The 22,495-nt window shown below is 38.5% G+C and overlaps 1 protein-coding gene across 2 annotated transcripts in view; it reads right to left on the bottom strand.

Annotated features, from left to right (window-relative positions):
- DOCK1 (dedicator of cytokinesis 1) overlaps positions 1-22,495 on the bottom strand; it is a 570,673-nt gene that overhangs the window by 33,002 nt on the left and 515,176 nt on the right. For both annotated transcript variants that reach the window (XM_032801591.2, XM_032801590.2), the window contains exons 44-48: positions 20,867-20,953; positions 16,299-16,475; positions 14,893-14,976; positions 7,390-7,527; positions 2,303-2,448 (exon numbers count right to left, since the gene is read on the bottom strand). In XM_032801591.2, coding sequence (XP_032657482.1) covers positions 2,303-2,448; positions 7,390-7,527; positions 14,893-14,976; positions 16,299-16,475; positions 20,867-20,953 — 632 coding nt within the window. The remainder of the gene's footprint in view (positions 1-2,302; positions 2,449-7,389; positions 7,528-14,892; positions 14,977-16,298; positions 16,476-20,866; positions 20,954-22,495) is intronic.

Consider the following 22,495-nt stretch of genomic DNA (forward strand, 5'->3'; position numbering starts at 1 on the left):
GCAACAAGTTGCTGTGCTTTTCTCTCTTTAAAGGACCAACAGATATTATTAAGTCTCACTATTCCAGGAGAGGGCTGGACAGTTCAGGATAGATGGTTTTGGGAAAATTAGGGACTGGGGGCCTGTTGGGGTCACCCTACAATTAGTAACCGAGGATGGTCAAGATGAGGATGGGGCTGTTGTGTTGTAGGCAGGCTACTGGGGTCAGACTGCTGAACCAAGGTTGCACAGCACACAGACACTCAGTGCATTTTTGTATGCTTATTGGGAGTGTCCAGACAGGGAGCTACAGCACAGAGAATTTAAGGCACTCAGGACAAGTGGTGATACAACTTCTCACGGGTCTGAATTGCAACCCAGAAGATGACAGATGTAAAGCCTGACAAAAGTGAGACAAAGGTCTCTGTGCATATTGAGCTATAGCTATATTCAACCTTCCAAGGCACTATGAGCCTGAGTTAACGTCCATTAAAATAAACTGAAAAACTCCCATTAATTTCAGTGAGCTTTGGATCAGGACCTAGTGTGAGTTTCAAAACTAAGTTCTTTTTTCTGGTGATGAAGTGTATCCAGTAGGTTATCGTGATATTTATTACAACTGCCTTGCTGCTTGGTTCACTGTGTCAGCTGAGCTGTGCTGAGCTGCAAAATGAGCCTTGTTGGTTTCACTTTTCTGTTCAGCCTCAACTGAATTTACACACAGAGCTGACTTCAGGGGAAGGGGCAGGCCAACCTACATGACTATAAAAGAAAATTGTAACCGTAATTCTTTGTAATAGTTCCATGTGTAAAAAGCTCACACAAGGAAGATGACTTGCATTATAGAGCTTTCTTCTGAACTGGACAACCTCTATGAAGCAGGATTAAAAAGGAAACGGACTGGAGAGGGAGAACAAAGGAAAACTGTAATCCCAGACAAACTGTCTGCAACATGCATACCCCACCCCCACCTCAAACATACTGCCTGCCAAATGGTATGTACAATGGCAGAGCTGGAGCAGAGGTACAAAATGGAAAAAGCTGAAAGAGAGGCAAAAATGTAAAAGGCTTGAAGGGGGAGAGATAAGAGCCAAATATGCAGAAATGGAAAAAGTAATGTGAGGCGTGAGAAACAAAGAGAATGACACTTTTACGATGGCAGCACACAGCCAGTTTCCCCACTAGCATTGTATGGATACATAGTTTTCTTTTAAGTCATTTTCTGCCGATGAAGAGCAATCCTACTGCAAAGCTTCACTTTTTGGCAGCTAAACCCTGCCTTACTCCAATCTACACCTGGTGGACAAAGCATGAAGGGGAATATGAATGTTTAGCACATCTGGCACATAAATACCTTGCAATGCCAGCTACAAAAGTGCCATGTGAATGTCTGTTCTCATTTTCAGGTGACATTGTAAGTAAGAAGCAGGCAGCATTATCTCCCATAAATGTAAACAAACTTGCTTCTCTTAGCGATTGGCTGCACAAGAAGTAGGACTCAGTGGACTTGTAGGCGCTAAAGTTTAACATTGTTTCATTTTTGAGCGTAGTTATGTAACCAAAAATATCTACATTTTTAAGTTGTGCTTTCATGATAAAGAGATTGCACTATAATACTTGTATGAGGTGAATTGAAAAATGCTACTTCTTTTATCATATTTATAGTGCAAATATTTGTAATAAAACTAATATAAAGTGAGCAGTGTACACTTTGTATTCTGTGTTGTAATTGAACACACTGATGTACTTGAAATCAATACATTTGAAAATGTAGAAAAACATCCAAAATGTTTACTAAATTTCAATTGGTATTCTATTGTTTAACAGTGCAATTTAAACTGCAATTAAACGCGATTTAATTTTTTTAAGTTAATTCTGTGAGTTAACTGCGACCAATCAACAGCCCTAATAAAAATCAAACAGTGTATCTCGAAATCAGCATTGAGAAAAACAAGGTTCTTTTAAGAAATGATAGTATTTGTTAAAAAACAAAGCTTTCTTCTCAGTAGTAGAGATGTAAGTATCACTGATGAAAGAATTTTCTAAAATGCCAAATTTCTAATAAGACCCATGTCTCCCCACATGCACACCCAAAAAATGCTTTCAGTATAGAAACAATTTGCTCAAAAGAAATGTACTTGAGTTTTAGTTGCTCATATTGGTAACTTTATAAAACAAAGAATTAAGATAACACATGCACTACACTATACATTTGTAATTAAAGAGATTTTTAGGTGCTGACGGATTCTCACAACCCAGTAAGGATTTGCATGCTGAATCTTTCTCCACAATTACAAGCTCTTAATTGTTATACCTTACTTACCCATCAGAGCCAGGTCTGGAAGGGGTACTGTCCGATGAGACAGATGATACTGATGCAACAGATAACGGTCTTGAAGATGAAGGCATTGTGAATGATCTAACCATAGACCTTGGCCGACTGCCTCGTCTATCATCCAAACTTGAGGGCTACAACAAAGAAAAATATGATCTTATTCCTTTTAGAACAACACCTGAAATTAGTGAGTCATTATCACGTAATGCTTAATGGTTAAAATGCTTCTTTTCCACTTAGAATTTTATGCTATTTCAGTTACAAATAATCTATAACAACACAGATACTGTTACTCCTTATATTTAAGGAGAAAAAGCAAACAGGCCTTGATTCAGGAAAGTACTTAAGCATATGCTTAATTTTAAACACAGGTATGGCTCTGCAAGGCAGGGGACTATAACTCCTCCTCACCCACTGCACTTCCCATTCTTCTGGCCAGGCAAGGCGAAAGCCCTGAACCAGGAAGTGGCCGGGCTGTGGTTGGAAGCAGTAGCTGCAAGCTGTGGCTGCAGGGAAGCCAGGAGCTGAGGTCAGCTGAAGCAGTGGCCACATGGAAACAGGAAGCTGGAGAGAAGTTGAAAACAGGAACAATATGGAGAGCCACCTGTGGAAGAGGCTGTGACTGCCAGACAAGACCTGGGTGCAGGCTTGTGTGGGATTTATGGGGGAGCAGCAGTGGCTGGCAGGGAGCCATTGCAGAGGGGCCCCAATAATAGACACTAACTGAGCCTGACTTGGAAACCTGAAAAGTCCTATTTGCTTTGAACAGAGACTGGACTGGTGAGGGCACCTCAGGCACTGGCAGGCCTGGAGAGCCCCAATTCTCAATTGGCCTGCCCCCTAGGGCCTGAAACATTTACCATTATTGCACACTTTGCACTGTAACTATTAAGCTTCTATTCCTAGGGTATCTGCAATCTTTCCCTTTCCTGCCACTTCCACAAAAAATAAGCTTTCCCTTAGCCATGTGTCTGAATGGTTACTGGGACTCACCAGGGCTACTAGCACCTACAACGCCTACAATGCCTTGAAGCATCTACAGTTTCCTCCGAGTTGGGGTGCACATGCATGCTACTGGTACCCTAGTGTACTCCAGGACTAAGCAACAGCAATAATGAGCCAAAGTTTTAAAAAACCATGAATATGATATTGCTGTTAACAGAGCCACTTTCACAGAGTGACATCTAGGTTGAGAAGGAAATATTTAAATGTTGTTTTTTATGCAAATACTCTTTTATAGTTCTGAATATTTATACAAGCTTTGTTAGTCATTAATAACTGATATATGCATAAAATAATTGAACTCTTTCAGACAAAAATAAGAATCTCCTGCTGTTTAGTCACAGGTAGCTTTTCCACGCTGTCAACTACTGCTAAGTTGGCATTGAACAAGAAAGACAGAAGTGATAAAATTCCATCAATTCTTAGTAGCAGATCAGAGTGACACTGGCAAGATAACACCAACTGGGTCTGACTTTTCAGTTGTCTCTTTGACAATGTTAATGTATATGACTGAAGCAAGTGACACATAAGTCAAGTTAATGCCAATATCTCATTTCTTCTTGGGAATAAATTACTATTTAGAAGCACAGTGCATCAAACATATCAAGCAGGGATTTAAGGACCGTAAAGGGAAAAACATTTACAAAGACACTATCAAGGCTGGTAAGCTTCAGATAGGATTTCTCTCTTCTCTAACTATGTCACCACTATAGAAGGATCTGAAAATGAGTTTCTGAAGTCAGGGCTATCATAGTCAAATTCATTAGCCCACTCTGCTTCCCAGTGCACTGGCTCTCATGTCACTCATCCCATAGACTCCCAGAGTAGGATGTTTAGTCGGGGAAGAGAGTTGGTGTGGCTAGCGTGTGCTGTCTTCTTCCTATCTTCAGCTGGCATCTTTTCTCTTGGGGACTGTTGGCACCTGGCACAGCATGCTCTAAGCTACACTGGCACTGATCAAAGAATCAGAGAGCTATAACCAGATCCCTGTTGTCCCACTCTACTGTGCCCAGTGGAAATCTGGCACAGCAAAGATTCTGACTTAGTGCATTTAAAATACACAATCTAAGCACCTGTGTGATCCCCAGTAATAACAGAAATTCAGGGCCAGATCTTGATCCCAGTAACATAAGTGGCAATCTGGAGTAGCACCATCACTGGACATACAGCGCTGTACATCCATTATAACTGCAATCAGAATTCGGTGCACTGAATCTTGGATATAATATGTTTAGATTACACATTCCATGAATTACAGTTTGTCTTTTTCATCCAAGAAGGTGCAAGGGGCCAAAGGGGAAGTGGCCCAGGAAGATAGTCGTACAAGGGGAGAGAAGGAGGGCAGAGAGAGGCTGCCACTGGAGGGTCCCTGGGTTGGGACCCAGAGTAGTGGGTGGGCCTGGATCCTCTCCTTTCCCCTTGCACTGCACCTGGCTGCAGAGGAGTGTGACTGATACAGACTGCAACATGCCCTGAGGTGAGGGGCTAGATGTTGGGTTGTGGTTGGCCACTGAGGCAGGTGCAAGCCAAAGGACTGCCATTACCCCCGGAAGGGAAGAGAACCAAGTTGGGCACAGCCAGAGAGCTGTGTCCAGAAGAGGACGCTGCAAGCCAGGGAGCAACGTGGGTCTCAGACAGCCCAGCAGAGCAGACAATGGGTGGGACACCACCTGCTGAGGGCGCTGGACAGCTAAGACTGAGCTAATTCCCAGAGCAACCAGCAGGAGGTGCCAGCAGTGGTGAGTCCGCACCATCACAGGGTGACAGTGGAATCTGGCATTTTTCCAAGCTCCACAGAAGTCAACATTTCACCATGGAATTTGCCATTCTGCTGCAGCCAGGCATTCAATATTTTGTTTTGTCTCCTTGCTCTTCCTTCTAATGGGGAGTTAGCTGGATTACCATGCATGCTTCCTACAGTATGCCACAGAACTAGGCAGGAAGCCAGAGTTGGAGTACAGATTGCAGCCAGGTAGCTTGGGAACCAGAAGCATACACTGGGAGGCTGGACTGCCTGCAGAACAGTGTAGAAACTAATGTTTCTTCAACTGGCAATTTTCCTTTTTTAATGGTTTTATTGATAGGAAATGCATTTGTGCAACCTTACAAATATATTGGTTTTTTGTGGGGGATTTTCTGAAAGTTTCAGTTATTATGTACGTTTTTTCTTGCTTGTAATCATTCTTTACAATTTCTGGGAAAATATTTACTCTCTCAGGCAATTTCCGATATTTGCTTTCTTGGAGACAAATCATATTTTGCTACAAGGTCACGTCTTATCAAATTGTTAAGTAGATTTTCCCTTAATTTCATTTTTCATGAGCTATTTGTGTGGTTACTACCGCTTGAAATCTAATTAGCCATTTGGGACCAAGATGAACAATGCAGGTCAACATAAAGAAGTAGACAAAATCTGAGTTTATTCACTCACTGGTATAGATTCACTTATATTTATGATAAATACTGAATACATTCATGTATTTATTTTGAGGGTTTTTTTTAACAGTAAAGTGGACGTAAGTTTCATATGAATCTTTCTTTTTCATTACAATCTAAACAAGACGTACAACAAGGTTAAAGAATACTTACAACAGTGATGGAGGTTTTGATTCTGAGCCTGTCAATGCTACTAACATACAAGGCATAAGAGTTGGAACAGAAGCCTTCAACATACTTTCAGAACACAAATCCCAGCACAATCAGACCTAAGGTTAACTCTAACTCTTTACTTGTATGTTACTGAATTTTAAAAATGTATGTGCCTGCTTTGCATAATCTCCAAGTGCACTTATGGCTTTCAAAATACATTCTCAATTAAGAACCTACAGGCAGGCTATAAGAGCCAGCACTTGAAACACTCCCCGCACTAAGCAGCAACACTCAGTCTTAAACCAAAACAAAACCTCTCTATTAACTAACCCACCTTAAATCAACAAGGTTCAAAGTGTAAGGGGACTTTCAAAATTTCTGGTTGCATCTTGAAGCTGAGGCAGAAGGGTGGCCAAAAATGATTGATTTGTTCATGTTTGGAGAGTGCAAATTACAGTACTGAGGACCATTCACAGAGAACAATCTACCCTTCTCTCCTGTCTCCCTCCTTTCCCCTTCCCCCCACTACCCCCCCAATCTCCTGAAATACAGTTTGGAGTTATAGTAGCAGGAGATTTAGAAGTAAGGTCAAGGATGCAGTTTGTACTTAAGAGCAGCAAGTCACTGCTGAGAATCTGCAGATACAGGACTCTGATTTATTGAAAAAAAAAAACATTTAAAACAGCCTTAGAACTAGCTTTGGAAGTGAGAGTCTAGCTTTGGAAGTGATGATACTCTGTGATATTCCTCGATATGAACCTCTGACTTCAAAGAACGAATGCTTCAAAGATGTCAGAACCTCCTAGAGATTGTAACCTATGTAAAAGATTCTTAAAACTTGAACACTTTGAGGGACTATCTTGACTTCCAAAGGACAGATCCTGGTATTTTAGGGTAAGTCTTTTATGCTGTGGAGTCATGTTGATGAGGGTTTTTGAATGTTTTTTTAGGACATTTGGTCACTTCTCCTCAGCACTGACAATTTAAGTGAAGTCTCATGCTCTAAACTACAATTGCTAGTCCAGAGATAAATTAACCAAGTAGACCTATTCATCTAGCATAGTTACAGTCAAAGATACCTGTTGAAGTCACTGATATGTAACTATGCTTCAGAGGACAACCTTCTGGATAGGCATATAAGTACAGGACAAATATCTAGAAACCAGAAAGATACTATATTCTAATCTCAGGAGAGATACTCATTTGATGTGCAACACAAGGCAAGTCATTACACTTTTGTGCAGCTACCCATGTGGAACATTTTAGGAACATTAAGAGAAATAAACCTCTGTCTAAAAATGAGTTTAAAGCCACCAGTACCACAACACCAAAACAAAATGAAAAACCACATAACTCCCTTAAGATTCTTAATCACCCTCTATTAAAACTGTTTTTTCTATATATTCATTTAATCACTGAAATGTGAATTACAGCAATTCTAAAAACAGATTCTCTTTTAAATGTTAGGTTTGGAGACAACTTACAATTGTTCTGATACCGTATTGCTTTTCCACTTTTTCTTTAAGCTGTTTAAAACAGGCCTCCATTCTCTCATGAAATGGCCTTAGTGCTTCAGTTACTTTCTCTCCATGAATTCGAATACCTTCTGCCAGGAATGGAATCTAAAGAAGACAATTAGAAGACAATGAATTTTCTGGTCTTCTCTCATGAAAGGGAGTAGAGCAAGGGGCATTCTACATATACTATAAGGCTTCTAAGAGGAATATGAGATTTTTATGGAATACTAGTACCAACTAGAGCAGAACATGATTTTTTGTACTATATATGATTTCATTTTCACTCTGCGTTGCACATAGTAATTTAAAATTAATGTATGCATAATTCTGCCCAGTAATTATAAGGTACAGCTAAATTTATCAGATTGAACAAATACCCCTTTACTATATGTTTAAAAAACCCTCAAACATACTGCCCTTTAAATAGGACTCAAAAGCTAGATCAGTGATACTCAGACCTCAGTGGTTCTGGAGACAAATTAGCAATCAACATTACCCAAAAGAGCCACAGTAATGTGAATTCATTGTTTCATTTACTATAGTATACTATATTCATATTTAAACAGTATGACAAGAGAAATATTTAGTTTTTAGATATATAATTCTCACAGCAAAATGACTGACCAAATATTATTATTTTATCATCTACAACTGGTTAATAACACATTAAAAACATCCTGATTGGTTAATAATTAAATCAGTGTTTTAATATCATGTGCTGCAAAGAGCTGAAGGAGACACATTAAAGAGCCACTTGTGAGCCTGAGTCTGAGTATCACTGAGCTAGACTATTAATAACAGTCCCACCAGATTTCATGGGAATAAACAGCAGAGAAAAACAATCTTCATATCTATTTCTGTTTAACATATGCTATTTGTGAAACACTGTGTTATCATGAAAAAATATCTTAGATATTGTACACAACATAATTTTAAAGAAAACATACAGCTCTACATACAAAAATGACAAATTTTTCATCATAAATTGGTTTTCAATGATTTTTAGTAGAGAGTGAAGTGGGAGGAGGGGGGAGAATAAATTAAAATATTATTTTCAGTTATAAAAGAGAATTATCTGCAAGGCTGCTTTCACAAAATATCCATGACAACACAAGGTTATATAATTAGTTCATAGTGTGGAGGTGTAGCTGACCTTTTAAAATGTTTTGAGAGAGACGTTTTCATTCCCACAGCAACATAAAATAATCTGATAGTAGGTCTATCTCATGTTTAAGAAAAATATTTCCTTTTCCAGATTAGCTCCAACCTACACACTACTCTGGTTCTGAGTCAGATATCCTTCGCAGCAATCAAGCTAAGAGGTTTTCCCTTAATAATTCATAATTAAACTATAATACTGATTAAAAACAGATTTTTCTAGTATGATGGATCAGCAATCTAAATGAGTAGACTTATTAGCAAGGAGGATAAGAAGTACACAATTAAATTACATGTGAACATTTAAGAAACCTTATCAGATGAATCCATGAATAAAATGCATTTTGTGCCACTTAATGGCACACAGCTGTTGCTTCTCTTGGCACTCTTCAAAAAATACAATATTTCTACTCTATCCACTTTTATTTATAATCCATATAGATTTGTACTCAGTAGCAAAAAATTAAACTTTCAAATGGTCTTGTTCCTAATTATCAGTCTACAATAAATGAATCTCACTTTCCATAGGGTCAAGTAAAGAGTGCATTGGCTCATTTGTTTTATCTCGCTATAAGGGAATGGGAAGACTTGGGCAACATATCCTAAAATTTATACATTTTTGCACCAGGGATACGTTGTTTGCAGTACATATGTTGGTGGGGGAAGAGTTACAGCAAGGGTCTATTTCACTGATGTGTTTTGAAGGATTGTCAAGGAACATCTAAAGGAAGAGATGGTTCTGCCCTTTTTTTTTAAATAGATGTACAAATAAAACAATAAATGAGAAATTAATCAGATCTCTGCAACAGCTTGACCAATCCTGAGAACAATTAGGCTGGCAGAAAAGGGGATATACAGTGCCTCTGCAGACAAGAAGAGAGGAAGAGATCTTTGGCACCAACAGGACCATCCTCTTGTGCTGACATCTCCAATTTGGAGAAACCAGTCCAAATTGCTGTTTGGAGTAAGTGGCTTCTTTACAGTTGACTTCCCCCCAGCCAGAGAGAACCTCAGAGATCTGCTCCCAGGCCCACAAAATTGAGGAAGCTCAGCAGGACCTCCCTGGTGCCATCCCCAGGGGCCTGGAAGAACAGAGTTTGTTCCTTCTTCCTTTGGGAATTGAGCAGGATCTGCTGCAGCTCCTAAGGGGAAGCATCCTATTTCCTCACCTCATCTGTTTCCATGACTGCAGAGTCAAGCTGAGCACATAAATTCAGCTGGCTCTGTGCAGCAGAATTCAATAGGGCTAAACTCTCCCCTGTTATCACAGAGGTGTTAATGAAATGTAGGTTATGAATTCTTGATATAGGAGTGTGATATGAAGTTCTGCACAGAAAATTAAACAGAAGCCTGGCCCAAGGGACCTCAGTAGGACTGGCTATAGCAACAGCAACTAGATGGTCATTAAGAAGACTGTACGGGTTAAGCATTCTCTTTAGTTATGATGGAGACTAGCAGATGAGCAGGCTCCAGTGGACAATGGATATAGTCAAACCTGTGTGAAGTTCCTTGATGTTCAAGAGCAGCTGAACAAGGAAGATTAGTGGCCAACCCTGTCTGAACTAGTCCAGGTTAGTTTTGAGAACATGAGCACCACGCACCCACAGCTTAATGACATTGGATTAAAGGGTGTGCTAAGCAGAATTCTCAGGGCAAAGACAGGGAAGAAGACCAGATACGCTTGAGAGCAAGGAAACAAGGAAGACAGTACTGTTTCTTAGATGAACAGGGCTGAATTTAAGAACCTGATGGTGTCTTAATTTGGGTTTCTGCTTTTCAAGGTAACCAGCGCATAAAAAATGTATCCATATGTTCTTTATGCCATAACATATTTTTCCTTATCCTCTATTTTTAAAAGTTTATCATGGCTCTAGCTGCCCTTACTACTTAACACCATAAAGTACTACAGATAGGGGTTCTGGGTTTTGGTTTAAACAGAAAGCTACCAGTAAAATCACACCAATTCCATTTTTTAAAATAACTGAGCACCTATGAAATGGAACATTTTACATGAAAGGGATTATTTTTTTAACTTTTCATGTTATATGCTGTAATTCACTTTCTCCAGTATGGGAAGGGTACAGAAATAATTCTTTGTGCTCTGTCCTAGTCTTGGTGTGCTCTAAGTAGAATGGCTAGAAGCTGAGTGACTATTGCACTGAGATGATCTTCGTTACTGTCATGTGCTGATGAAACAGTCTATTTCAGATCTAAACGATACTGTCAAATAAAACTACAGGATCTGATTTCTCTCGGAAGTGAAAAGGCACAAAATTAGACAAAAATAAACACCTAAAATGAATACAGTAGAATTAAAAACTAGAATATTAGTGGTTGAGCAGTGCAGTCATTTCCCATGAGAGATATACCATGACATTTCATAGGATTTTAATGAATTTAAAACAATGTTCAAACACCCGAAGTTGGGATGTTTTTGAATTCTGTTGTAACTCTTTTACATGATACTAATTTAGGGTAGTAGCTGGAAGTACACATTAACAGAAGACACCAGACTATATGGAAGCACTGAAAAATAAAGCTCTCATCCACAATTTAAGTAAAGCATAGGTTGCAACACTGAGTTTTCCCACACCTTGCTCCATCTCTGTGTACTTCCACTCTGTTCTGTAGGGGCCTCTCCAGAGAGTAGTGCCAATCTGCAGAGCAAATTTGAGACTGAGCCTAGAAAAGTGGTCACTAACCTGTAGATCATGATCAACTGGTTGATCCTGGAGACTCTCCCAGTTGATCACAATCTCCGACCACTAAAAGTCTGGTCATGTAGTGAGGAGTGGGGCAGGGGTCTCTGTGCGCTGCTCCTGCCTGCAAGCACCACCCCTACAGCTCCCATTGGCTGGGAACAGGGAACTGCGGCCAATGGGAGCTGCAGGGGTGGTGCCTGCAGGGAGATGCAGCGAATAGAGCCATGTGGGCCCCCCACAAGGGCTGCAAGAGTGCGTTGGCCCCTTCCGGGAGTGGCGTGGGTTTGGGGAAGGCAGGGAGCCTGCCTTAGCCTGGCTGCACCACCACCAGGGAGCCACCCAAGGTAAGTACCACCCAGTGGGAGCCTGCACCCCAACCCCAAGTCCCCTCCCAGAGCCAGCACCCCATAACCCCTATTATACCCCGAACCCCCTCCTGAACCCCAACCCCATGCCCCAGCCCTGACCCCCTTCCCAGACTCAGCACCCCAGACCACCTCCTGCACCCCAACCCTCTGCCCCAGGCTCAGCCCAGAGCCCCCTCCTACACTCCGAACCCCTCGGCCCCAGCCCAAAGCCTGAACCTCAACCCTTGCCCCAGCCCGGTGAACGTGAGTGAGGGTGGGGAGACCAAGAGATGGAGGGAGGGGGGATGGAGTGAGGGGGGTGGGGCCTCGGGGAAGGGATGGGGTAGATCCTGGGCTGCACTTAAATTCAAAAAGTGATTGGTTGGAGACCACTGACCTAGAAGGTGCCCAGTGTTACGTGCCTGAGTGCTCTGCAAGGACGAGGCCCACACACACAGTGAGTTATTTGGCTTTAATGAAGGTAAAGTGACACATCCGCAACGGGGACCCTGGGCGTTGCTGTCACTTAGGCGGGGAACCCAGCACCGAAGCTCAGCTCGGCCTGGGTCGGAGTCCAAAGGCGGACCGGGAGCATACAGCTATATATACACAATACAAAAGCAACTCATACATATGCAAAAAGGGACTTCCCACAGGCTATGTCCGCCCTTTGGCCTAAGGCCATACAAACTGGTTTCAACCAGTTAAAAGCAAGTTATAACTGGCATGCTGTGTCCTACAATGACCGGCCACTTAGCAAGCAGGGGCTTTTCACAAGGCTGCCGAGAAAGCGGAGACACCCTAGCTAGGCTGTGACACAGTCTTCCGCAGTCCCCTACACCCAGGAATGAGGTCTTAAATCTTTGCCCTTTCTCTCAACAAAGATTACCCTTCAACTAAAGAGTATCAATTAAAGATTATTACCAATTACTTGTTTCCGGCGGTGTGCATGCATACAAGTTACTGCATAAGACGATTATCTTACTGCCAATACTTATATTTTAAAATAAGAATATACAATAAAAAAATCATATTCTATTCCAAATACATGTTTTATTTTTCACTTGTCAAAGAGAAAGCACTATCCCTACCCTGAAGAGGTTGTTTTCCAAAAGACAAATGAGACAAAGGAAAGGTGAAGGGGTGCAACAATACAAACAAAATAGTCACGGAGGTAACTGGCAACATTCAATATCATAATGCTTTATTAACACAATGATCTATATTGAGAGATCAAATCTCTGAGCACCTATAATATGCTCAGCTGAGATACAGAAACCTATTTATTAGGAACTGGACTGAGACTGCCAACTTACTGTGTTTCATATTGGCCAACAGATACCAACTGCTGAGCTGGAGATGAAGTCAAAACAGTGATTTAATGGATAAAGGCTCTATACTGTATCTCTCTCCAGTCCCTTGAGCCATCTTGTTCCTTATGTGAAATACAGTTTAAGAGTTTTCTTTAACCTGCCATCTTTTCTATGAAGTTTTGCTATTTGATAAAGTTTTCAGAAATGTTTTAGGAATCATGAACACTCTAATTTTATAACAGATAGTTTCAAAATTATTCCTTTTCCTTTTTGATTTTTATCACTTACTGGTGACAGTTTCAGAAAAATATTTGTATTAATCTCTTGTCTTTAAATTGCTTAGAATTAAATTCACACTTGGAATTAAACTAGTGACAAGAAAGTTGTGTGTATTTTTAAACATGTTGACAAAACAAAACGTACAGATTTTAAATAATGCATTTTCCAGTGTTTATTTTTATTTTAATGTACGTGTGTTGCCTGCAGGATGATTGTCTTTGGGGGTTAAGTGTGTTCATGAGCACCAATACAATTCATTTTGAATATGGTCATTAGGGGTAATGACAGTGCTGACATGAAGTTACTCTCTTGGGATCAAATCATTTTCCTCTCTAGAATCTGAAGTCCCTACAACCCAATCTGCTGTAAAACCTTACAGGGGAACAGATGAAAAAAAAATCAATAGAACTTTTGCAGACCAAACTAGTGTTTGGTTTGCAATAGTTTTATGGCCTTCCAAGGATTTTTGAATTTTATATCTTTGGTTTCTACTACATCTAAAATTGAATCCTCTAGAAATTTAAATTATTCCATTTGTTATAAAGTCAGAATTGAATATAAAACACTATAATATACTTTTTTCAGGGTAAAAACATTTCTAGTCACATCTGTGGATTTTTATCATAAAATTATTCTGACGCCAAAGAAAAAATATCGGAGTATAGCTTTACAACACACCTAGAATGTGGTTTCCTGTTTTTCCTGAAATGTATTCTTTGGAAGACATAAATGCAGTTCTTCACAGAGGAAGGATAGTACTATGTTTAAGGGACGGGACTTGGAGATCTGGTTTCTAATTCTGGTTCACTACAAATATCTGTGACACCTCTTAAGTTATTTAAAGTATGTTTCTTCTGTGAACAATGATTGTAAAAATGGCATTGTAGAGTTCCACCAGACATTATATATTATATTTATGTATATATCGTCTGTGTGTATATATAGTAATACATACATTTGTTACATATATCTATCTATCTACCCCCCCACCCCCATTTTGTAAGGGGTGCTGGGAATCAGGCAAAGGCTTCGCAGAAACTCTTGCTTCCTACGCATTTTGTGTATACATGACTTTAACTGACTATCTGTCATACACAATATACAGTACTACAAGATGATACATATGCACATCTGTGGTTGTGGAAAAAAAATTGTTTGGAGGAACAATAAGTGATCATGTAAACAGACTACATTATAAAGCATTTGCATAAAGGGACAGACTTATGGTTGAACATGTAACCTAGGCGTTTAAATTGAGTTCTTAAACTGTAGGGCCTTAATACGCCTAACTTAGTTTTTATTGTAATTCTTTATTAATTTAGCACTATATTGGAAAAAATTACAACTAAATTTACAACAGAATTGGCCAACACAATCATAAGATATTGAGTCATTTGGAAGTGAAAGTGTATTTGTATCTCTAAACTGGTAACAGGAGAGACTATGTAATAAAAAATGGGTTAATAATATTAGTCACTTATGGGATTATCAAATGACAAACTGTGTCAGATTTGAAAAGATGAACTTTAGCTCATGTTCCAAGACAGTCTAAATGCCACGGAAATGTATACACTAGGGTGAATGGTTTGATGCCTGAATTTTGTCACAAGTGACAGCAGGTTGCCTTTGTATGCCACTTGGCCCAAGCATGATTTGAATTAGACAGTTTACCTGCCATGCTATGAGGTCCTTTAGTTTTTCTATCTTTTCGTGATCTTCTGGATGCTCATGCATGTATTTTTCGGTAAAAAAAGCCTAATGAAAACAGAAACGTTACCAGTTATGTCAGAAAAGATTGAACATTTACTATCTAGGAAGGCTTTTAGTTAAAGCAAAGGAAAATGAATAAAACCAAAAGATTTTGCTACAAAATATCAGTAATAACATGCCTACAAATATGTAATTAAAAGCAATAAATGACAATTTAATAGTGCATGAGATCATGATATCCATCCTTTTGGGGCAGGGGGAGGACTATTATCATATGCTGCCCAACACTGAAACCTCTGGTCAAGCAAGAAGTACGGCTGAAGGGTTTTACTTAGTTCTTATGTCCTCCTCATCTACCATTATGGGTATTGTACCTAAGTGCAATTTTGGGGGTCACGAGGAAGATTAGTTAAATTTTGAAGCCAATACATGCTGCAGCACAACATGATTTATGTTCCACAATACTATATATCAGTGTCCAGTGGTTTAAATGTCTTATATAGGTAAAGTAGGCCAGGGATGTTGGAGGCTGGAAGAGTTCTTCCGATCAGAGCTCAGAGAGTGCAAATAGGGTGACCAGATGTCCCGATTTTATAGGGCCAGTCCCGATATTTGGGGCTTTGTCTTATGTAGGCTCCTATTACCCTCTTACCCCCATCCCAATTTTACAAACTTGCTGTCTGGTCACCCTACGTACAAACCACATGTCCCCATTAGTTATCTTACAAAAACTTATTGCCTATGTACAGCCGTTTGAATAAGCAGTAATATAGTTGTTACATTTTCACCATTTTTATACTAAGCTCTCGTGAACATATTTATCAGACTAGGTCTGTAATAAGCAGCTGAAGTCATTCAAATATATTTGGGATGGACTGTATATTAACTAATATATAATAATGATGCACTTTCACTAAATTAATTCCAATTATCTTGACGTCATAGATGTTAAAGCAGGAAGATACTACTTGATCATCTAGTATGACCAACTGTATAACACAAGCCACAGAACTTCACCCAGTAATACCTGCATCAGCTCCAATACATTTCAGTTGAACTACAAGCATAAATTTTATAAAGTTATCAAATATTCATTTAAAGATTTCAAATGATGGAATCTACCACACCTCTTGGGAAATTGGTCCAATGGTTAATAACTCTCACTGTTAAAAATCCTTATAGTTGTTTCTCTTACTTCAGCCCACAGAATTCCTTTATAAATATCACCCATTTATAATATACTTGACATGTGGAAAATTTTAGCTTTCCAAAACTGACCTATAATGCATGTGTTTACTCATGCACCCGTAGACACTACACACACTTGATTAGATTCCATGACCAAACAAAGCTAATTTTGAACATACCTTTTCATAGTTTGTGAATCCTCCCATGACGGCAGGATCCACAATGCCATTAAGTAGCATAGAGAGGGGGTTAATAGGTAGGTCTGCATCATTCAAATGTTGTTGAACCATATTATTGATCTTATCATTTGTTAACTGCATAGTTTCTATTGCATTTTCCAGTGGACTGATTTCAACCTGAAAGAACAGCACAAAAATAAGTTTTAATTACTGGTCCAGTAGTCATGTAACAGACCACACTTGAATAGTTTGCTCCTCACAAAACCATCCCAATGATACCTAATAGATTTTAGAGTGAAAGAGGAATTTTAGTCAATAGCTGCAGGAAGGTGCCGTTTCTACTAGGCAAGATATATAGTGTCAATACTGCGGTAACTGATATGATATAAACAGATAAAAGGTCTACCATTTTTCACTCTTACAGCATAATTACTGCATAGGCCAAGGCTCTCAGAAAGATCAAACAAGTCTAAAACATTGGAATTACTTTGACAGAGCCCAAGTGAGCTTCTAGTGAGATACTGAAGAAAATTATGCTAAGACGACTTATAGACATGCAGCTCTTAGTGGGTACACAAGAGTGATCCAGTTACCATTATGGTAACAGCAGAGCCAGCATCTTGGACTGGATTGTCTGATGGAATTTGATGATGTGCTCTTCAGAAACTCAAATGTTAAAAAGGGAGAAGGTGCTTTTGCAGTAACTATTTTGGTAGCCTCTCAGGAAGTTGTATTAAATATGTTGTAAAAAAGGCGAACATATTTGTCCAGCAGATATCACTGTCTTTATGCTATTTTGGATAATTAAACCAAAAAGATGCCTTCTTCTCATGCAAAATGAGAAATGACTGCCTAGGAAGAAGTACTGCGAAAAGGGATCTGGGGGTCATAGTGGATCACAAGCTAAATATGAGTCAACGGTGTAACGCTGTTGCAAAAAAAGCAAAGAGCATTCAGGGATATCTGTGGGGATACCGGCCGGCAGACGGCACTCCAAGACTGGAAAAGCTAATTCCCTGGATGACCAGCAGGAGGCACTGTGCTGGTAAGTTGTCGCTTCGCTACAGATGTATTAGCAGTATTGTAAGCAAGATATGAGAAGTAATTCTTCCGCTCTACTTCACACTGCTTAGACCTCAGCTGGGTTATTGTGTCCAGTTCTGGGCGCCACATTTCAGGAAAGATATGGACAAATTGGAGAAAGTCCAGAGAAGAGCAACAAAAATGATTAAAGGTCTAGAAAACATGACCTACAAGGGAAGATTGAAAAAGTTGGGTTTGTTTAGTCTGAAAAAGAGAAGATTGAGAGGGAACATGATAACAGTTTTCAAGTACATAAAAGGTTGTTACAAGGAGAAGGGAGAAAAATTGTTGTTCTTAACTTCTGAAGATAGGACAAGAAGAAATGGGCTTAAATTGCAGCAAGGGCGGTTTAGGTTCGACATTAGGAAAAACTTCCTGTCAGAGTGGTTAAGCACAGGAATAAATTGCCTAGGGAGGTTGTGGAATATCCATTGTTGAGGATTTTTAAGAGCAAGCTGGACAAACACCTGTCAGGGATGGTCATAATACTTAGTCCTGCCATGAGTGCAGGGGACTGGACTAGATGACCTCTCGAGGTCCCTTCCAGTTCTATGATTCTATGCCATGGTCTAAAGTTATTACACTGTTTAAAGTAGGGGTCCTCAAACTCTTTAATAAGGTGAATCAGTTCTTAATAGAGAGATTGCATTGTATGCACCTCCATCCTATTGAAATCAGAGGGATCACCTCCCATCATTTATGATCAGATAACATCCTTTTGGCAACTACAGCAGTTGGTTATGCCTAAAAGTAATATCTGGAAAATATTTAAAATATAGCTAAAATACATATTAATGTGACTTAACACTCTCTATGAAGAGAGCAAGCTCTCTACAGACCACCAGCAAGTCCTCTGAATACCCTAAGTGATCCACTCACCACATTTTGGAAGTCTCTCACTTAAAGAAAGTTAAAGTTCTAGCTTATTTATCCAAAAAATGTTGTGGTAGGAATGCAAAAGGCGTGTGGGGGGGGGGTTAATTGGGGCCTGTTAGGAAAATGCAAGTGTGTAGCTATTACAGTCTAATTTACATAAACTCTGCATAAATGAAGCACTTCTAGCTAGCTATCAGTTGCTTAACATGCTTCTAAGAGCCACTTATAATCAAATTTCTTCAGTTGTCACTCTTACACCTGCTATCTGATTAAATCAAGTCGGTTTTAATTATAATTTTTTAAGTGTATTTTGAGCATTTATTTTAGAATTCAAGGTTTCATGACAAATTACTTTGTCTGTAACTAAGTTTGTGCACACAAACTTTTAAAATGAATACTGAACTTGTAAATCTGTGTATTCAAACCAGAAACCTGATTTTAGAAGTTACGCTCATCCATTCATTACAAATGCCAGTATATGATCTGTGAGTCCAATTAAAATTTTAGAGCTCAAATTTAAACAACCTGCTTGCAAACAATCTACAGACTAAGAAGTACTAGTGTAAAAGTGAAGCAAATAATTTCAAACAACACATTAAAGGAAATCATAAGCTGCTATTAGTTATTTACAAAAAGAAAAAATAACTTAATTCGTCTATTAAATTATTTAATCCTCTCAAGTCAATGACATGATGTGGCATCAACCCTTTATTTAAAATGGAATTTCCTAGTTCTATCAACAACTTATAAAATATTCAAAGGAGTTTAATTCATTCTGTTCTGTAATGTACCCAGAGTATTTAACTCCAGAATTAAAATGTTGTGTTATAGACGTACAAGATTTGCAGTTTTGCTGCTAGAGTTTTACCTGATACAAATAACTGCTTCTGTAGTAAATAGATCTTACATAGTCAGTCAAAAGTCATCCTTTGCTCTCCTCTAACATTAAGGTACTTTTGTTTCTGTTTCCTTTTTTCAACTGTGACTAATATAATCCTTGCTTACAAAAAGCATATAGAAAGAACTCCATTAGACAGATTCATGCACATTTCTATCAGATGCGCAGAATTAAAAGTGCACGTGTACACAGTGGATGAAGTGGCCTGTCAGATCGTGTTCTTAACTCAGAAGGTGAAAGAATTTTCATCAGATAAGCTAGGTTTTACAGAAAACAATTCTTGCAACAGGGAAGGTAAATGCTATCATCTCTATCAGGATTATGTTGAAAATATAAAAATACAAAAAAAATTCAAAATGTTTTATTCAGTTGCCTAATACTGTCAAACATCACATTCATATTCTGTTACTATAGATACCATAGTCATTTTCTGCATTACTTTTGTTCATCTAAATACAACTGTCCAACCGAATCTCAATGGAGCAATAAAATGCTTTTAATTAACCATATGCAAATTGTTCTTTCTGTTGTTTTTTTTAAAAGCCTCACAAGGAAGATTTAAAAACTGCAGCAAGTAACAATGTTTTCATTGCAACTTAAAAATTACAGCTAATTTAGTACTTAAGATATTTTATGGATATATTTTATGTAAACAGTTTTGAACCAGAAAAAGGAGGTACACATTTGATAAAAATCTTGGTGAAGTTTTTAGGGCATATTTTAGCCAAGTTTAAAAAACAGAGAGAACTCAAACATTTAATCACTAATGATATTTACAAAAGAAATTTAGTCAGCACAAGTAATTTAATTTAGTTTGTCTTCCCTTGGATAAATTACAGTTAAATTATCCAAGTCCTACTTTTAAAAAGCAATACTTTTGTGGTCCTTACAAATTAGGGCCCCTGGCAGAATTTTTTTTATTTAAATAATTTTGACAGATAATATTATATTTATTTTTAAGTATTTTTTAAATTCTTATCAGTTAACATTTTCATAATTGTGCAAAATCATTTGTTTGAAGCATTTTTCAATTTTTATTTATTTAAATTTTCACAGTTGTGGGTAATTATGGAGAAGTCAGACAATATTTAATGACAATAGATGTAGAGAATCAAAAAGTTAAAGGTTTGTAACTGCTAAAACACAAATTGTCAGCTTTACGACAAAATGTACAAAATAAATATCCATAAATCAAACTCAAGTAAGATCTCAAGTATCATTTTTCTTACTTTGCCTATCTGTATTTTTACTATTATTAAAACTGGAAATACTTGTTTGCTGATTTGTGTGTTTACGGAGAAATTGACACTTAATGATAAAAATCTAATCCTTCCAAGCCTACTTATACAGAAATGAATGAGTAATCCCTTTGATTTTAACGTGGCTACTCCCCATGCTTAAAGGTAAGAAGTGCTGAAAAATCTTGCTGAATCAGGGCCTATAGGTTCATACGATTCACCATTCATATTTTTGTACCAGTGATGGAAGAATACTACTTTTGCTATCTGATCATTCACCTTAGTCAATAAACAACAGTATTCCTGATAAGAAGAGTAGGTATGTAAGTCCCCATTCCTTTAGCAGGTTACATATAGTTCCATTGATTAGACTTTGAGGTTAAGCAGAGTTATATACACTGCATATATACAGTAACTGGAAAAAAAAAAAAGTTCTAAGTAGTCTCAGTAAATTCATTTGGATTTGTTCTTACCATGAAAACTGATTTGACTTCAAACCATCTTAAAATCCCTGGTAATTTATATGCTGTCACATAGATGGTTCTCTCAATCCACATATTCTGCAAATATAACATTAAAAAGGTTAGAAATAGCATGTTAGCAGATTGATAGCTTTTGTCCTAACCAAAGATCTACAAATTCTTTATCAGAAAGGAGAATGGCACCAGTATAGAAATTACAAAGCTAAAAAAAAAATTGCAAATGGAATCTGTGTGTATTTCAGGGCTATGTCTGTGGCGAGATTGGTCTCAATATGCTCACTAATGTGCTATTTAACAGTCAAACATTGGTCTTTTAACTAAAGGGTAATATTATGTAAAAGCTCCACCTGCTTCTGTTGAACTGTTATTTTCCAACTAATCTGTCTCTCATGTGAAAAGCACATTAGACAAAGTGGGATGACAGACTTCAGGAACAAAGTTATCTGTCTACAGAAATCCTCCACTCCATTCTCAGACTGGACAATTTTAAATATAGCTGAAAACAAGTTTCCCAGGTGCAACCTTGAGGGTTCTCACATTAGTGCCTTAAAAAGTGCTTTACAGACTGTATCTTTCATCAAAAATCTCAGTGAGTTTAAGTGCAAGGAGAAGCAGCCTAATCTGAAAACTTCTTCAATTTTAAAAGAAATTATTGTTTTAATTATTGCTCTCTCTGTAGATGTTAAAGTCATGATGAAAATGTTTCTTTACCTAATTTTGTTTTATCTGGCCCTGCCTCCCCATTTTAAATGGGGAATATATTGGCATGGCTGTCTTTTATTAGCCCCTAGCTCGCTTAGGAGCCTATGTCCCATTGAAAGTCAATAGGATACATGGGCCTGATTTTTAAAGGTATTCAGGTACCTAGTGGGATTTTCAAAAGCAACTAGATGCCTAGAGTTAAGCACCTAGGTGCTTTTGAAAATCACATTAGGTGCCTACGTGCCTTTAAAAATCTGGCCCTAAACTCCTCAGGGTTTTAGTTATTTTAATTTTTTTAAATTGGAAATCAAGATGCATTGTACATTGTAGCACTTTTATCTCGCCAAAACGTCTTCGCTGGTTTTTGCACCAGCATCATCCATTGATGATGGGAGCATTTTCTTCCATCTCATCTGGGATCACTTTGATTAGCAGCCAAGTTTACTTTGAGTAGCAGAACAGCCAGTTGTGGCACAGGGCTTGTCAAGTGAATCAGGGTAGGCTGGCCTGGTAGGGGGAAAGTCTCAGTGAGTATCTTCTGCCTGCAATGACAGTCTGGGGTTCCGCATCACACCAGCCCCTCAAAGCACAGCCGATTAAAATTGGCTAGCTTGTATGGAGGCGTAAGACTGCAGCTTTGTATTCAGAGCAAATGGTGAAATGGACAATGAAACTGGGGAAGCTGTTCACAGTTCTCTGCTCTAGTAAACCAATTCCAGTCTATTCAAAGGCACAAGGAGCCTACTAGTCTAAAGAAAATTGAGATTTACAATTGAAAAATTATACATAAGTACAAAGTACTGTTAGTATTATTCTTCCTCCTATGCCATGAATAAGGTGGGAAGGGAAGGAGAAAGCACTTGATTTTGTGGTTTGTTGTCACCAACTTGGTGGTCACAGGCTGTGATAAGAGAGAGA

Source organism: Chelonoidis abingdonii, chromosome 15, assembly GCF_003597395.2.
Source record: "Chelonoidis abingdonii isolate Lonesome George chromosome 15, CheloAbing_2.0, whole genome shotgun sequence".
In the NCBI taxonomy this organism is placed as follows: domain Eukaryota; kingdom Metazoa; phylum Chordata; order Testudines; family Testudinidae; genus Chelonoidis; species Chelonoidis abingdonii.